Consider the following 18,199-nt stretch of genomic DNA (forward strand, 5'->3'; position numbering starts at 1 on the left):
ACATTCGTTATTGGATGGATGTTTCGGCGGTTGTCATTCTTCGCGTTCAATGATGCCGAATTCCTAGCTGCAGACTAGTAATTAATATCAAAGACTTGTTCTTACTCTGTCGGTATCGATAGTCTAAGAGTTTAACCACGTGGTATGGTTAAAAGATTCAGCAATGGTCTACAACCTTTGTCTCCCCTAATAGAGAAAAACATGGTCTGCAACCTTTAGCCATCTCATAATTGAGGTAAGCTCGGTCTGCTGATCAAAAATCCGAGTGGGGGTTTTATTCAGAAGGGCTGAAAAGGGCTGTCCCAGGATGTCTGACCCTAACTGGGCTCAGAGGCGGTCCTCTTATTTAGTTCAAATCAAAAGGGAATTGTATTTTCCTTCATTAAACAGTCCAAAATCATATGACACAATTATACAAACAGTATCATACTTACTCATTCATCTTCTACAACAATTAGATGTAAACCTCATATCTGAGGCTATTATATAAACAGTGTTATGGTAATGTGGCCACACCGTCTCCCATGAGCTTCCCCAAGTTATGACAAACGGACCAGTTCCTAGCTGGATTCTTCACCGTTCTTTTATACTTTCTCCGGAACATGAAATTTGTTCGTACCTCAAATTCTGTGAGGTGGAAGGAATTGCTTTGTTCTCTATAAAAATGTACTCTCTCTATACTGTGTGTCCATGAGGAGATCCTCAGGAATTTACGACGTCTCTCTGACCACAGCAACCTAGTTGAAGGAGGAAAGGGTCAGGCAGGGAGAGGAGGATGAGGCTTGCTATACCCAAAGAGGCCAACGTCATGACACTGCCAATGACTTCTTTAGACAGCACCTGTCCAAGGATGAGTAGTGCGCAGAGGCCTCTTTCAAATAGCTGCCTGAGTGTGTGTTCAGAATAAAAACTTGTATCAAGAAAAGGTATGACATTAATCTATAACACAGTTTCTACTCTTTTATTCTATTCTTTTTTATGATGCAGACATGTTTTTAGGGGGTAGATCAGCTTTGATATTGCAGATAGATTGTGGCTTCTATCAATGTAATTGACTGCATCATTTCCAAGTCCCCATATTTTTGGGGTAAATATACTGTATATTAAAAAATCTTGCATATCTTAATTTATTTCCACAATTAACAAATAATATGAGTAATAATGTTGTCAGTTCATACGAAGGATTGTTACCTACAACCAGGATTGGCATTACAAAAATGTCATTTTTGGCAAGTATTTATTAGTTTGACAAACAATTATTGTGATTCATCCTGTATTGTCCCTAACATCATTGCAACAGACATCAGACACACACACACACACACACATGCATATACAATTGTAGCAGTTTGGGAAGGCATGCAAAATTGAGCAAGAATGGGGAGATATGATTAACCAATATCAAGTCCTAGCTGATGGCACTCAAATACACCCCCCTACTCTGAAACACACAAACACTGGTCCCCCGTTGTGAACATTTTCCCAAGCATCTCTGTGCAGTCAGACCTTTTCATTATTTTGTGCCACCCTGGCCACAATAATTTGTCCTGATTGCTCTGATTGTCCAAGCATGACCCCCTCCCCATGGGTTACTGCAGCTAGTGTTGCTAGCACTGCCACTACATGGGTGGGGATACCCCACCGTAATCCCCACCTACTAGGTAAATGGTCATCAAGGTTCTCATTAGCAGCTTTGAGAAATTCCTTGTATATTATGCTCAGCCATCTGGGGGCTTTGGCTTTATTGGACCAACCCTGCCAGCCAGGCTCAGACACTTGAGGGGGCAGTGCTGCTTTAGTGGGTCACTGACCACCTTTATTTTTCTGTCTTGGCTGGATATAGGCTACTTGCAGTACGTTGATGAAACAGATAAGGATTTCTCCTTCTAGTGTGGGTCGCTCAGGTGGGTGTCTAGGGTACAGGGTTGGGGACCTCTTCATCAAGATCAGACAATATTTATAAATAATTTAAAAATGTATATCCCATATCTGCACAAAATGTGACACACATGGGCTCTGGCATTTGCAACCATTTCCCTTTTTTACTCATTTAACCTGACTTTTACAAACACAAAAATACACACCTTCCACCACAATACACCCGCATATACCCACATACTGTGCCTTCTATGTCCTCTGTTCGTTGTTTTTATCCCTACCATCTTGAAAAAAACAACACTTTTTTTGTGCAACACAATGGACACACGAGGGCCTTGAGAACACATGCAGATTGTTTGTGAGTGGTTAAGATAACAGAAAACATGAATAATGTCCGCACTATGAGTCATCCCTGGCTGACTTGAGCAATGCATATAGAAAGAGGAACTTATGGTTGGTGGGACAAGGGCCCATGAAGCAGAGTTTGTGGAAAACATAGTGTGTGCGTGTGCGTGCATGTGTGTGTGTGTGCTTGTCAATGGGCCATGTGATTTAACTTTGTCTTCTATCCAAGCCTTGTCTGATGGTTGGATCTTGACAAGCTGAGTGCATTGGGGAAAATGAGGAATCGGGAATAAGAAGTGAGAAATCTGGATGTCCCCTTGCACGCCTGTCAGGGGAGGCTCCATGTCATTGTGAAAGAGATGATGGCCAACGAAACTGCTGGTGTCAGTCAGGCAGGAAACCAGGGTCAGGGTCCTCTCTACAGCCTGTCTATCCAGGCCATGCCCTCAAAACCATAATTTTCCTGACAGTTGCTCCCTTTTTCGAGAATGTTTTTTGGGGATATCTGATATTCTGATTATCCTCCAACACATATGCATACAACCAGTTCTTTATTATCTGTGCAGACAGTAGACAAAACAAATAGCTATGACTTACAGTACATTTGGATAACCCACTCCCATAGCAGTGGGTGTCCACTCCGTTCAATTATTGTCACACCCTGATCTGTTTCACCTGTCCCTGTGATTGTCTCCACCCCCCTCCGGGTGTCGCCCATCTTCCCCATTATCCCCTGTATATTTATACCTGTGTTCTCTGCTTGTCCGTTGCCTGTTTGTCATGTCAACCAGCGTTTTTGTTCACATCGCCTGCTTTTCCCAGTCTCTCTTTTTCTCACCCTCCTGGTTTTGACCCTTGCCTGTCCTGACTCTGAGCCCACCTGCCTTACCACTCTACCTGAGCCTGCCTGCCGACCTGTACCTTTGCCCCACCTCTGTATTGTTTGACCTTTGCCTACCCTGAGCCTGCCTGCCGCTCGGTACCGTTGCCCCACCTCTTGTTCACTGACCCCTGCCTGCCTTGGCCTGGCTATTGCCTGCCCCTGTTGGCATATTAAACCATTGTCAATTCGACGTGTCTGCATCTGGGTCTTACCTTGATTCGTGATAATTATAAACAACTCTCTGATATACATCCAAATCAATAAGGGCCCTTGGTGTTCAGTTCATCATATGGTAATCTAATGGAGTCTATGGCATACTACTGGATTGCACCTGCAGTATAAGGCCTGGAAGGAGCAAGTGGCTCCAAAGAGGGAGCAGAAATCAGATCACAGATGACTACCTCGACCACTACCTCTAATCAAGCTTTTCTTTGTGGCAAGCTGTTTAGTTACCATCTGGTTTAAGGAAGAAGGAGAAGGAGAAGAAAATCTTTTGAGTTCCAGGTTAAATTGGTAAAAATTTAAGGAAGTTTTTAGTTCCCTAGTTAAGTTATAGAAATCTCAGATTTCTTGCTCTCTGTGGCAATTTGCTTAACTGACTCAGTGAGATTCTCCTGCATTCACAGAGAGCGTGCTACTATAGATGCTGCTCCTGGAAGACTTATGAGAGGGACGGTAAGAGTGAGGCTGGCTGGACTGAGAGAGACAGGAGGCGTTTCTTCCCATGAGCATCCTTTGATACAGATTGTAATGTTATGAAATATGTTTTTATGCTGGTTTCAACTCAGAGATATATCTGTATTACTAGTATTGGTATTTTTGCTACTTTTTATTGAATGGAGTAAAGAGGCAATTTGAGAGGCAATTTGGCCTTTCTAGATCACTAGGTTACAGTTTGCATTATATCCTTATCCATTATTTGATTTGATAGTCTTGCGTTATAAGTTGTTGAAAAAGAAATGCTAATTTACCCTTGTTGATCGTTAATAGTATATTTTATCTTTGACTGAGAGTCAATGGTTTACATCAAGAGTAAAAATGTACCTTTAAAAGTTATATTTAGCTAATATGTAGGCAGTAGACCTATGGTCATCACTGGAAGCTAATACGTTGTATCCACATTGGTCTTAATTTGTTTCTTCTAAATGTAATTACTTGTTTTATAATATGTTGTCAGCACATCAAAACTAATAACAGGACTCTTTAAATAATAACTAGAATGAAGAATGTTTGGTAACACTATTTGGATAGTTCATCTATAGATGCTTTACAGACACTATCAGTAACATTTCAACTAACTATCTACTAACCTTAGCTCTAATCCTAACCATTATCCTAACCCTTATTCTAAACCTAACCCTAACCAAAACCTTAGCAAGCAGTTGCTTATCAACATAGTCCGGATTTTCCAACTCACTATCCAAATAAAGTGTTATCGAATGTTTTACTGGGCTATAACATGTTTCCAACTATTCAAGCTAAATTACACTAGTTGTTCAAGAGAGTTTGTCAGAGGATGATTACGTAAATGCTGTCAAAACCAGCACAGTGTGGACATTGATCTGGAGAAATTTTGGTCAAATAATAGACAAAGAGTGCAACATTTCCTGTTGCGACGGTCTCTGTATCCTGTTTTCCACAGTCAGTGGTCTTGCATGTCATCCCCTTGTGAGAGGGTCTGTGGGTACGCTCTCGTGACCCGAAAGTGTGAGGCCACAGAGGTCTAGTAGAGGCTCTCTGTCTGTCCAAATTAAACTAACAGATTATGTCATGTGAGTAATCAAAGGTATCCATTTTAAACCAGATATAGTCCTGACTAGAAATGTAGGCCTGCATTGTGACTATTTTGCAATCCTTAGGAATACAGTCTTTTGCCAATGTAAAAGAAACAGCCTGTAAAAATGTTTTTTTTTTACTCAAATTGGTTTAAACCAGGTATGGGCAACTTTGATGGGGATGGGGGCCACAAAAAATCTGAACTCGGTCTGTATATCCACATCCACATATGCAGTCAGTTGAAAAAGACTAGGCTTTTGGGGGCCCTAAGCAAAAACATTTTGGGGTGGGGGAGTGCCACCTTTGCAAACAAAACATTTTGCAGCAGAGAGAAAAGAATGTAAGCTGCAATATGTTGCAACTTTTTGGGAAACCAGACCAAATGTACATAGAATTGTGAGTTATAGATATGTCATTCTTGTGCGCTATTTCTATGCTTCCAGTTCTTAAGTTTTCTTTTTGCGACTTTTACCTTTTAGTTTTGTACACCAGCTTCAAACAGCTAATTTCCTGCAATTCTATAAAAGTTGCCATTGGGTGGAGAGAAATGTTTGCAATTTTATAAGTAATTTCATGCAATTCTACTAATTTTGCCATAGGATGGAGATAAATGTTTGCAGTTTTTAATATGATATTTGAGTGAGAGTGACAACAAAATCAATGAGGCTCCCCGGTTGATAATTGGACCATGATTACTAGAAGTTTAGATACAGTAGCTAGACTAACTTAACAATCAAAAATAATTTAGCTGATTGACTAATCGACTGACTGTCAGTGACTGACATAACAAGAGAAAAGCTGCTGAGGCACAACCAAATTTCAAAATTGCATCATGTGTATTCTACTATTCTAACTCAAAACAGTAAGTTGAGACCCTGATTGAGTCCCCCTCCAGTGTATTTTTTGTATTGCTAAATGAGAACAATTGTCACACTGTGGCCCTGAGAACTCAGGGTATTAAAGCCATAAGGAGCTGTTCAGTAAGAGGTGTCAATGTGACTGCTTGCTTATAAGGATGCTTTAGCCATCAGAGATATGCATCTTCTGAACATAACTGCATTCAGACATCTCAAGTTGTCGAGTACTCAGTCGCTTGCTTTCGTAGCCTAAAACCAAAGCGTCCATGGGTGCACGTGATACAGTAAACACAACAGCATCCGTGTGCCTGTAGCTGGTTTACCAGACCTAGTCTTGTATTAAAAAGCATGTTTTATGAAGTATTGCCATTAATTAAGTATTTATATTCCAGTCCAGGAGCTTTGTCCACAAGTCATTGCTGGAAACCAAACACAGTAGACTTTTTTTATCTACTATGTTTTAACAAAGAAAGAAGCTGGTCTGATCTAGCAGGGACTGATAAGATACGATACGTATTATGTTTCCTTACTGTAAGAAAAGGCCCAACGTGATCAGACAAGACAATCACTGAAATACCCCTATAGATTTATATTTTAAGTTTTGTGGCCTAGATCATACTGAAATTTAGACACACAAATGGAGTCATTCACAGCACCCCCCATAAGGAACTGAATCTAAAAGAGAATTTCCCAGTTCCTCTTTTACATAGTGCGTGTGTGTGTGGGTGTGTGAGTGTGTGTGTGTGCATGTGTGATGCTGAAAATGATGATGGTCAAGACTGAATCAAATCAAATCAAAGTTTATTTGTCACTTGCGCTGAATACAACAGGTGTAGTAGACCTTACAGAGAAATGCTTACTTACAGGCTCTAACCAATGGTGCGAGAAAAAAAAGGTATATGTGTGTGTGTGTGTGTGTGTGTGTAGGTAAGTAAAGAAATAAAACAACAGTAAAAAGACATTTGAAAATAAGAGTAGCAAGGCTATATACAGACACCTGTTAGTTAGGCTTATTGAGGTAGTATGTACATGTAGGTATCGTTAAAGTGACTATGCATATATGATGAACAGAGAGTAGCATAAGCGTAAAAAACAGGGTTGGCGGGTGGTGGGACACAATGTGTTTAGCCAATGTGCAGGAGCACTGGTTGGTCGGGCCAATTTAGGTAGTATGTATATGAATGTATAGTTAAAGTGACTACACATTGTAGATAAACAGAGGGTAGCAGCAGTGTAAAAGAGGGGTTGGGGGGGGGCACACAATGCAAATAGTCCAGGTAACCATTTGGTATAGGCCTGATCCTTTTGGAATGTTATCTGCCTATTTCCTGTAGCTTTTTACATTGTAAAAAACACACCTTTAATGTATTGAGCCATTCATTCAAACACAGAACTGAAAGTGTGTTCTTGTCTTTCCCAAAAAGGGATGAGCACAATGACGCCTGTTTTACTTTCATCTCGTTTTTAGCTGTCGAAGGCCTAGTAATCTTATGTAGTATGTAGTAGACCTGTATGTGGATGTACTCTGTAAAGCAAGGTACAGGGGAACAGAAATTACACTATATCATACTCATCAAACGAACTATAGTGCTGTCCATGAGGCTGAGATACTGACCTCTTACTGAGATGTCCACCAATCTCCACCTAATAGTTCATTTTAAACAGATCTGGGAAACCTGAATGATTTATGACAAAACAGCATATTTTTGTGTTTGAGAAAAAACTATATATTCAAAAACAGAGTCGTTTGTGTGCTCTGAAAATAGCCGTGGTGAAAATAGCGTGCTGGGCTTGCTGTAACGTACATAGTGTATTAATACTACATGTCATCAGTTTTGCTCAGACAGCTGTGATTAACATGGGGGCCATGGACAGGCTGTGTGGTTTTAGCAGACCTACAAGTGGTAGAAGGATGCAAGGGACTCAAATTATAACCCCAGACCATGCAAGCAAGGCAAACTGAAAAGCCACCAAAATCCAACAAAGTATACCAACATCAAATGCACAGGCCTACCAAATTAAGATTGTTATACTGCAACCAGTAAGTCCAACTGATTGTTTGCCTTTGTTAATGTTGATTATTAAACAAAGAATACACTGTATTTGGTGCTCCTTAGCACATACAAATATTATCAGATAAGGTTATAACAATTCACAGAAAATATAGTCAACAAAGTCTTTGATAGAGATGAAGGAGAGAAAAAACAATAGAATTGATGGACATCCATAATAGAGCAAATTTGACTACATGGTTTTTGGTTGTGTGTTATATTAAGCTTTGAACAACCAAGGGAATATAATAATCATTCCGAAATTATCTTCAGTGCGATTTGGATCTTACTGTCTACAGTATTTCAAGTATCTGGTCATTATCAGACTGATGCACTCTTCCTCTGTCCAAATCTATACAAGCCTGTCAGTTGGAGGCTAGGCTTGTGACCTCACTTCTCTTCAAGTTAAAACAGAGATGTTGTGTCAGGGAGAGATACCTGAGACAGATAGGGCTGGTTTCCCAGACATGGCCTAGTCCTGGATTAAAAAGCATACTCATACTGTGTCCTGTAAACCAGCCCATAGGGTCAGGAGAGAGGGTCATCTGAGTCTAGTAGCAGAGCTACTGTACACTGTACCCATTGTGAGGAAGAATGGTGAATGGTGAGAAAAACACATTTGGTCAGAAAATAGAATAAAACATTTGCGATTTCTCAAGAATCCCCCCACCAACACTACTATTGTCTTGGGAGGTATTTTATCTCCTCTCCCTTAATCTCCACAGCTGTTGCAGGATTGCAAAAAGGCAGTGTCATGATTTTATCTGTCCAGCTAATCTACACACAGATGAAACAATTGTTTGGATAGAAATATAGCAGAATTCATCGATGTATGTGAGTCATTATTTATTTGATACGGCTAGAACTCAAGCTACTGGTTTGTTTTTTAATTGACATATTTACACCAGTTTATTTGAAGGGATAGCATAGTATAGGGAATAACAGGGGTTCAAGTGGCGAACCTTGCTGAACACCAAATCCAATGTACACACTGATACTGGTCTGTGAGATGACAATGTTAAATGCAAAATACAATTGTTATAACGTGGACCAGGCGACTATCAATCTGGCATTGAAACATGCTAAAAATGTTTAATATTAGATTTGTAATATTCATATAGATTTGTATAGTGTATGCAAGGTATATGCATATGGATACCTGCACTTTAGCCACACAAAAAAACAAACATTTAATTTGGTTGGAAAAAGGGTCACAATGAGATGCAAAGATACTATCCACTGACAGATGATGCTATGCTAGAAGACTGACAGTTAAGACAGGCCTTGAAATGATTGGCTGGTTTGGGAGGCGATGCAATTGAGCCTTAATAAATGTGAGATGTTAGAATCTCCCCCTGACAAACCACCAATGACCAGGAACCACCACCAGACACACTGAGATGTGTACACCCACAAAGATATACAGAAGTCAAAATATCAGGTTCCCTTTTAATTTTCCATCACTGAGTAGGGCTAATTTATTTTATTTTCATAGACAAAATTTGAGAGAATAGCTTGGCTTACAAGTGGATAAAGTTGTGTAGGCAGAGGGAGACATTTTGGGTTTCGTTTGGTGAGAGGAAATTTGGTAAACGTTGTGCAATGGTGCGGGAAAAGTTTTGAAAGAGTGTGAGAAACAATTGAAGCTAAGTGCCTGAAGTAGGTCGGTTCAAGAAGAAGCCTTCATGTTGCATCCGTACAGAATGGAGGGGTACCTCATCTCACCTGGTCCTGTAAGTACACAATGTGTCAAACAATTTGTGTTAATTCAGTTATAGGCCCAAGTATATACATGTATGTGGTTATTTGTTGAGTTTATGTAGTTGTTTATATACCACAGGATGTACTTATACAGAAAATGCATCTCAAGCTCACTGAATTCAAGTTTGAATTTCATATTAACATTGAATTTTTCAAATTATGATAATTAATTCAAATATATTAATAGATTACTGTAACATCATTCAATTTCAAACTCTTAAACTGGTACACAATGTTGGTACTTTTGTGGTCTACATACTGTCAAAATAACAATATTTCTAACATAATAGTTTATACAACTAACAATATGATTTGTTTCACAACAATCAATTTTGTAAGGTTATGACCAACCATGAAAAAACCCCAGCAAAAGTATTATAGTAAATGTCAATGAAGTCTAAAAAGCTCAAAATGTTGTTCCGCAATGTCATTATCAACAAACATTATCAAGGGAAGAAAGCAATTTGTATATAGATGTTGAGTGTCAGTTCCTTGGAAACAATAGTAAAACATTATGTGAAGTTTTGTTATGATTTCAGTTGAGGATATTATTGTTGTTTTAACAGGCATCAGAAGACATGTACGAACCCGACATCTATAGACAACAGATGTCAGAATATTCATATCCGTATGTCATCGATGCAGAGAGTCAAGGAGGTGAGCTTTAAAACACTACAACATTTTTCCTAGTATTAATACCTCATGTATTATCTATTGATAATCTTGGTAACTATGATACAATGATATACATTTAAAATTGATTTTGCTTTCTCTGATGAACTTACCATCACATAATTGTAGACTAAATAAACAATTTGAAAATCACTTATACGGAAGTGAATAGTGCCGGCCCAACTAGATATGTGTTTGACCAGGCCTGAGGAAATCACACACAGTAGCTATACTCAAGACAATACTCTACATAAAAAGTCTAAAGACACTGCAGCTGGAGCCAAGCATGTTGCCCCCATGGAGTACAGGAAACAGATGCCATTTCGGTCAGGCACAACTTTCCCCCCTGGGGTTTATTGAAATGGAGAGGTTCGGTTGTATTTTCTCCTGTAATCAACTGATCCTACTGCACGAATAAACTGGTAATTACTAGTAGGAGCTGTAGAATTATATAGGCTCTGCTCCATTTAACAAACTAAATTATTACAGTATGCTTGATAAATATAAAATCCTAAGAATGGCAAGTCTCTGGTGCAGTCTCAGGGCAGAACACAACAGATCACTAAAACATGTGTACATGCAGAACGTTTTTAGAGTTTCTACACGTTTTAACACATTTGTGACATTCAGGCTAAAAAAGAAAGAAAAAGACAACTGCCAAAGCAAAGATGTGTGAACAGGAAATTGCCTAAAACATTTTGCTGAACACTTTAAATGAATAGCAGACATTGTGTATTTGGAATCTGTAGTCAAATAGGTTTTCTCTATTCTATGCCATCTGAACATTGCCATTTAGTGTACACTTCCTTCAGACCTACCTCTTACTCACTGAACAATTAAAATGTGTCTCTCTGTTCAGAACACTGGGACTATCACACCACTCATCATGTTCATCCTCTGGACTTTGACAACCTCCAAGAGGGCCACTTCACTGAGCTCCAGAGTGTCCAGCAACTACATCTACCCAGTATGGCTCGTTACAGCGATGTTGACACTCTCTCTCTGGACCCTGGCCTTGGGGGACACAACCATGCCCTACCCCCACCGGTGAGCCCACCCCATGACCCCTGACCTCTCTTTTCCTCTAACACAGACCAAGTGTTTGAGTTGGTCATTATTTTCAAGCAGATGTAGTGTACATGACTAATAGAGAATGTTCTGAATGTTCAGGACTAAAGCAAGTAGCAGAATTCATTTACATGTCCCCTCTAGTGGCAATAGCAATGCTTCAGAAATGCTTAATAACAGATAAACATCAAATCAACCATCTAGCTTCAGATAAAGAAATTAGTATGAAAGCATATCTGGGCTACTGTTTGTTACTGGTGAGCTATGTTGCGTGGAGGATGTAGGGTGCGCCTACACACAGATGGTTTGACATTGTGGCCTTTTCCTAACTGGGGCCTGCTGGTGTTGCTACAGAATTATAATCTGCCAACTCACTAACGGCTGATGAACAAATAATTCTTTTTTAACCAGAAGTGGCCTCCTCAACATTATGTCACACACACACACACACACACACACACACACACACACACACACACACACACACACACACACACACACACACACACACACACACACACACACACACACACACAGAGAACGTTGTCTTTTCTATTTTTAAATGGAACTGACATACTGCCTCAGAGCAGAAACAGTGGGTTTTTAGAACTGTGTGCCGAATGTTTTGCCAGGATTTTGCACAGCCAAACAGTCAAACTGCAATAACAGCAACCACACATCACACCTCATGCAGCGGGGCGGTGTCCTAAAATCTTTGCGACCGCTGGGCTAACTTGAGATGATTGTATTGTCAAGAACAAGTCAGTGGGCAGAGTTGAACAGATATACTACTCTTAAAAACATGGCGAAGGTTTGAACTGAGAATCATGTCAATAAAACATGTTGTTATTATGAGTAGGAAGACAAATGTGACAATACCTCTAAAATACAACTGGTCTCCTGACTTGAAGCAAAGAGTCAAATGTAGCAAGCTAGCAGCGATATGCTAAGCTAATCAGAGCAAGAAAGCTAGCTAAGCATTTAGTAACCTCTTAGCTACTCATGTTGAATTAATAAATATAACTACTATAGCTAACTAGGTGTCAAATATACAAATAAGTCAGGTAACATTTGCTTTATTGAAATGTTAAGTTGAATAAGCTTTATGACAAAAACAACAGGGATGGATAGTTATGCTGCTCCAGGGGCATCAATATAAAATGCTAAGCAAAACAGAACTAGTTGGCTAGCAGATAGCTATATTTTACTAATGTTGAGTCAAAGAACAGAGCTAGCTAGCTAGGTCTCAAATATGCCAGTAAATGTTCGTTTGGGTAACGATAACAATAGAATTTAGAAAAGGGCATTTCCACGACTCAGATTTTTCACTTAAAATGTATATCAAACAAACAAAAAATATTTAAAAGTTTAACAAACCATACAGTGCACAAGGGCTAAGTTTAACAATTTACACAGAAAATTTAACAAAAACACATTTACTAGAAGAACAGTGCAGATTCAAAGTTTGGTAACAGAATTTCTGTAAAATTTCAGAATTAGGACTCAACCATGTCTACAGAAAGAAGGGGGTGTCAGCTGTGTCATGACACCTTGACTTTAAAAAAAATCTATTTTTGTTATGGAACTACAATAGGTGAAGTGGATTTATAGGTGGTTAGAGCATTGGACTAGTAACCGAAAGGTTGCAAGTTCAAATCCCCAAGCTGACAAGGTACAAATCTGTCATTCTGCCCCTGAGCAAGGCAGTTAACCCACTGTTCCTAGGCCATCATTGAAAATAAGAATTTGTTCTTAACTGACTTGCCTAGTAAAATAAAAAATGTAACAGAATTTCATCATGGGTCCCTGATCTAAGTCCTGTACTACACAGAAATGGATAATTATGGATATGAATGTCATTCTCTTCATGGGGATCTATCCTAAATAGGTACACAAAGGTATACACAAATGCAATATCCTCCTTTGCATATTTTGGATATTATTCTACACAATGGCTATTACTTTAATGAGCTCTGCCCCCAAACAAGACCAAATTTGCTTGGTCCGAAACGAACCACATCTGAACCAGTCATAGACGTACGTCTATGTTTCATAAGTTTGGATATCAAAGTACAGCACAGTAGAGTTCAGTAGAGTACAGTACAGCAGAGCACAGAACAGTAGAGTACAATCGAGTACAGTAGAGTACAGTAAAGTAGAGCTTAGTTCAGTACTTTACAATACAGTACTGTACTGTACTGTGCTGAACTCTACTCAACTTTTATTTACTGTACTGTATAGTACTGTGCTGTCCAAACTTGTGAACCCAACTGTGGTTTGTGACTTCTATGATTTCCCGTTGTAGCCAATTAAATTGCAGAGACTCCTTTACCGATTTTTGGGAAATTCCGTTACCAATTTGGTTTTAATCATTTTTAATCATTTAATCATTTATTAACAAAATTGATATCAGTAAAATACTATAATAATTGATAGGTGTACTTGTTACATCTGTGACCTTTCTTTATCCTCCCTCATGAGGGAGAGAAATGAGAAAATATCTTAAAGATATGTGGGGTTTTGGTAACGGTATTTCAAAGCACAAGGCAATGTTTCTTAAACTTACAGAAGGCAGAAACATGTACCCAAAAGTACATTTGAACGTGTTGATATTAGTTGGCAGGGGTCTTTTCTTAACATTAAAGTAATTTTTAGGACGGCAAATGGTTGAAAAATGTATATTTGCCTTAATTTCTCCTAAGAACTTCACATGTTGGTGCTCATGGGTCTTTTTACATGGAAATGACCATATGTCCATGGCTGCCCCTAGGGCAGTAAATACTTTTTGTATTACCTTTTGTGCTTGAATTCTGCCCTTAGGGCACCAAAGTGATCCAAACCAAAATTAACATTACTGCACCCTGGGAAGCATTTAAACAATGCATTCCAGTTTGCTTAAAGTCTGCCCTCAGGGCACCAAGTGATCTTGACCCAAACTAAAATTTCTGCCCCCAGGGTAGCATAAACAGTCTACTCCATGTTTTTTGTTGATATCGCTTATTCATCTAAACTTTTAATAAAATAAATATTAACTGACCTATTGGCAGATTTGAGACCTAACTTGCTAGTTATTTTAATTTTATAATTCAACATTAGTAGGAGGTAGGCTTCTGCTCAGCTAAGCTACATTTAGCTTAGCATTTAACTTTTCTTTCCCCAGAAGTTTATATAGCTTATTTAACTAAATATGTTTGACGAAGTAAATGGGAGCCGATTTACAGGTATATTAGAGACCCAGCTAGTTCTATTCTATGACTCAATATACTATTTATTAATTCAACATGAGTAGCTAAGAGGTTACTAAATGCTTAGCTAGCTTTCTTGCTCTGATTAGCTTAGCATAAGGCTGCTAGTTTGCTACATTTTACTCTTTGCTTCAAGTCAGGAGACAAGTTGTATCTTGGAGATACTGTCACATTTGTTTGACTACTGTAGCACAAAAAGGATTTTAAAACATTACAACTTGTAACTCAAAGTTATTTACAAGATTCAGAGTTAGAAACCAATCGGATTGGTTCTGCCCTAAACGAATCAGATTCTTTCTGCCCTTAGAACAAAGTTGACTACACTTTAAGTAAATCTGCATTGAAGCTCTTTTTCTCCCACATAAGTATTCATTCAACTCCACTGTCACTTGATAAATTCGAGGGAGTGGGTATTCACAGGAGGGTGTTGAGGGGAGGACGGCTCATAATAATGGCTTGAATGGAGTGTTTGATACCATTCCATTTATTCCGTTCCAGCCATTACTATGTGCCAGTCCTCCCTAATTAAGGTGCTACCAGCCACCTGTGGTGGGGATAAATGATTGGGGGAGTAAAAACGGTTGCGTTATTAATAACACTTGCGCCTCACTGTGTATATAACATGATCAGCATGGTATCTAATTTGTTTAGTTGTAATTTCTCAGTGAATACTGCTCCAAAAATAATGTATTGTAATTGGTTGTAATTGTAATGGTTTTGTATTGTACATGGTTATTGTTGTTTGTTGTGTCCAAGGTGCCATATTACCCTCGTGCCATGGGCTACTTGCACCCCTCTCCTCAGACGATGAGGAGCTCAGACGACGAGGAGCCAGGAGGCCGCAGCCCTCCACTAGAAGTGTCTGATGAAGAGTGTCTGAGAGACCACATTGCCCAAGTAACAAGGGGAGAATTGGGTAGGGAATTCTTTCATAAATGCGTACCTAATATCTCACATGATGATTTAGCTTTTGAGGTCACAATAATCCTACACCATGTAGGTCATAGGTAGGGAACCTCCTCAACTAATTCATTGCATGTTTAACCATTTTGTCAACATTAATATAGGCAACAAGAAGAAGATCCGTCTGTACCAGTTCCTGCTGGATCTGCTGAGGAATGGGGACATGAAGGACAGTATCTGGTGGGTGGACAGGGACAAGGGCACCTTCCAGTTCTCCTCGAAACACAAGGAGGCACTGGCACATCGGTGGGGCGTACAGAAGGGCAACCGCAAGAAAATGACCTACCAGAAGATGGCACGGGCTCTTCGCAACTACGGCAAGACAGGCGAGGTCAAAAAGGTCAAGAAGAAGCTGACTTATCAGTTCAGTGGTGAAGTGCTAGGGGGGAGGTCTCACTTGGAGAGGAGGCCATATTCCCATTTGTAGAGGGAGAAACATAGTGGAAGTCCTGAAAAGGGTAGTGAGAGAGAGAGAGAGAGAGAGATAGTTAACTGTATATAGTATGCAAGATGGTTATCAATGTAATAACTATTGATTGTGTTCAAATCAACAATAACTGTTTTTGCTGCTCTTGTAAAAAGCATTTATGTGAACGTCAAAGCCAGTGACTTAATGGAATCTGACAATTAGCAAGTTTTGCTCCTACAACTCAATAATTGCACAATCACATCTGGACCTTTTACATTCTATAGCACGTAGAAACAGGACCGTTTCAAATGATACTGTCAATCATTATCACCAGAAGGCTTACAGGTGTGGTAATACAGATGACCACTAGAAGTCCTCAGAGATCTCCTTTCTTAAAGCTGGCTGTTTTCACTGACTTCTACGCACTGTTGGACTCACTGACCATTGTGCACATTTGACATCGATTAGACTTGGATGCAATGTAAACAAACAAAAAGACTATGATAAAGAACTCTTTAGCATTAATGAAATTGATTTGACACTCTGAGATGCACTGACGTTGGATACGCAATTCCTATTGCTTAACCTTTGGTGTAGCAGCACACAAACACAACATATTATACATATTATACATATTATACATATTATTAGCTTTTGCTAATCAGAATTGAGAATTCAGCCAAGCCATGTTATAAAGCTTGTATATTTGATTGATGGTATTACATGTGTATTACATACTAACTCATGTTAGCTCAAGACTTTGGGAAGTAAACCCTTCTGAACATTGGGTGGTTTAACCTGCAAACTTTTTGGACTGTCCCCTTGACCATTACTTCCCTGTAACAACCCATTGACTTGTTCCTGAAATGGGAGAGGGTGAAGAGGCTTGTCACCCAGCCCTTATCATCTGCTTGTGCTCTGAGATATAGCACAGACCCTTGCCTCCTCCGAGCTAGGGTGCAATCTATTCCTAGCCTAGGAATACCAACACAGGGATATTTCTCCCATGCTCTCAATCATAGACCCCAGTTTGAACTGTATGAAAGTGTATATGACCAGTTGTTCTTCTGTACTCTGTGTGCTCTCTGTATAACACATGTTGGCATGTTTGTATGTTGGCATGACTCAATTACATATCTGCACGTGATGAACTCAAAAGCATTTCTATTTCTCACACGTCATGTGGTTTTAGTTGACTCATCCTCACATTGTTCCAGCACATCACAGACTGGCTTTAGCAAATCCTCTGGGAATCACAGCCATCTACGCAGAACCCCAGTGGCCGAGCCAGATAATATATAGACATGTGGGCAAACGTGGAAACTTTACTGGGCCCACTGGCAGCATACAAGGCCACCCATCTACGCAGAACCCCAGTGGCCGAGCCAGATAATATATAGACATGTGGGCAGACGTGGAAACTTTACTGGGCCCACTGGCAGCATACAAGGCCACCCCATCCCCCACCATCCACCCCCAGCCCCAGCCCAGTTATGTGGCAGCCGAAGCCTGTAGGTGTAAATAATTATGGGTGCAAATCAATCCCAGAACAACAGCAAAGGACCTTGTGAATATGCTGGAGGAAACAGGTACAAAGGTATCAATATCCACAGTGAAACGAGTCCTATATCGACATAACCTGAAATGCAAGGAAGAAGCCACTGCTCCAAAACCGCCATAAGCCAGACTACAGTTTGCAACCACACATGGGGAGAAAGATCACACTTTTTTTGAGAAATGTCCTCCGGTCTGATGATACAAAAATAGAACTGTATGGGCATAATGACCATCGTTATGTTGTGAGGAAAAGGGGGGATGCTTGCAAGCTGAAGAACACCATCCCAACCATGAAGCATGGGGGTGGCAGCATCATGTTGTGGTGGTGCTTTGCTGCAGGAGGGACTGGTGCACTTCACCAAATAGATGGTATCATGAGGGAGGAAAATTATGTGGATATATTGCAGCAACATCTCAAGACATCAGTCAGGAAGTTAAAGCTTGGTCGCAAATGGGTCTTCAAAATGGACAATGACCCCAAGCATACTTCCAAAGTTGTTGCAAAATGGCTTAAGGATAACAAAGTCAATTGCCACCGTGCTTCTACACCTGCATTGCTTGCTGTTTGGGGTTTTAGGCTGGGTTTCTGTACAGCACTTTGAGATATCAGCTGATGTACGAAGGGCTATATAAATACATTTGATTTGATTTGATTTGAATTGGCCATCACAAAGCCCTGACCTCAATCCTATAGAAAATTTGTGAAAAAGTGTGTGCAAGCAAGGAGGCCTACA

General features: G+C 39.7%; 1 protein-coding gene across 2 annotated transcripts; it reads left to right on the plus strand.

Annotated features, from left to right (window-relative positions):
* The first annotated feature begins 7,951 nt into the window (after nt 1-7,951).
* LOC112249298 (transcription factor PU.1) lies at nt 7,952-17,055 on the plus strand. Of its 2 annotated transcripts, none has more exons than XM_024419113.2 (5): nt 7,952-9,523; nt 10,118-10,208; nt 11,083-11,270; nt 15,278-15,452; nt 15,604-17,055. In XM_024419113.2, exons 1-5 carry the CDS (start codon nt 9,476-9,478, stop codon nt 15,924-15,926), a joined length of 825 nt encoding a protein of 274 aa, XP_024274881.1. In that variant the 5' UTR covers nt 7,952-9,475; the 3' UTR covers nt 15,927-17,055. The 2 variants fall into 2 exon arrangements, with proteins under 2 accessions (XP_024274881.1, XP_024274882.1); XM_024419114.2 differs by having other exon boundaries at nt 8,862-9,523; nt 15,293-15,452.
* The last annotated feature ends 1,144 nt before the right edge of the window (nt 17,056-18,199 follow it).

The sequence above is a fragment of the Oncorhynchus tshawytscha genome, linkage group LG04 (assembly GCF_018296145.1).
Source record: "Oncorhynchus tshawytscha isolate Ot180627B linkage group LG04, Otsh_v2.0, whole genome shotgun sequence".
Taxonomy (NCBI): domain Eukaryota; kingdom Metazoa; phylum Chordata; class Actinopteri; order Salmoniformes; family Salmonidae; genus Oncorhynchus; species Oncorhynchus tshawytscha.

Coding starts and splice junctions, on each gene's coding strand:
- LOC112249298 (XM_024419113.2), top strand. CDS start 9,476: ATGTTGCATCCGTACAGAATGGAGGGGTACCTCATCTCACCTGGTCCT. Junction 9,524..10,117: donor ACCTCATCTCACCTGGTCCT/GTAAGTACACAA, acceptor TTGTTTTAACAG/GCATCAGAAGACATGTACGA. Junction 15,453..15,603: donor AGTAACAAGGGGAGAATTGG/GTAGGGAATTCT, acceptor ACATTAATATAG/GCAACAAGAAGAAGATCCGT.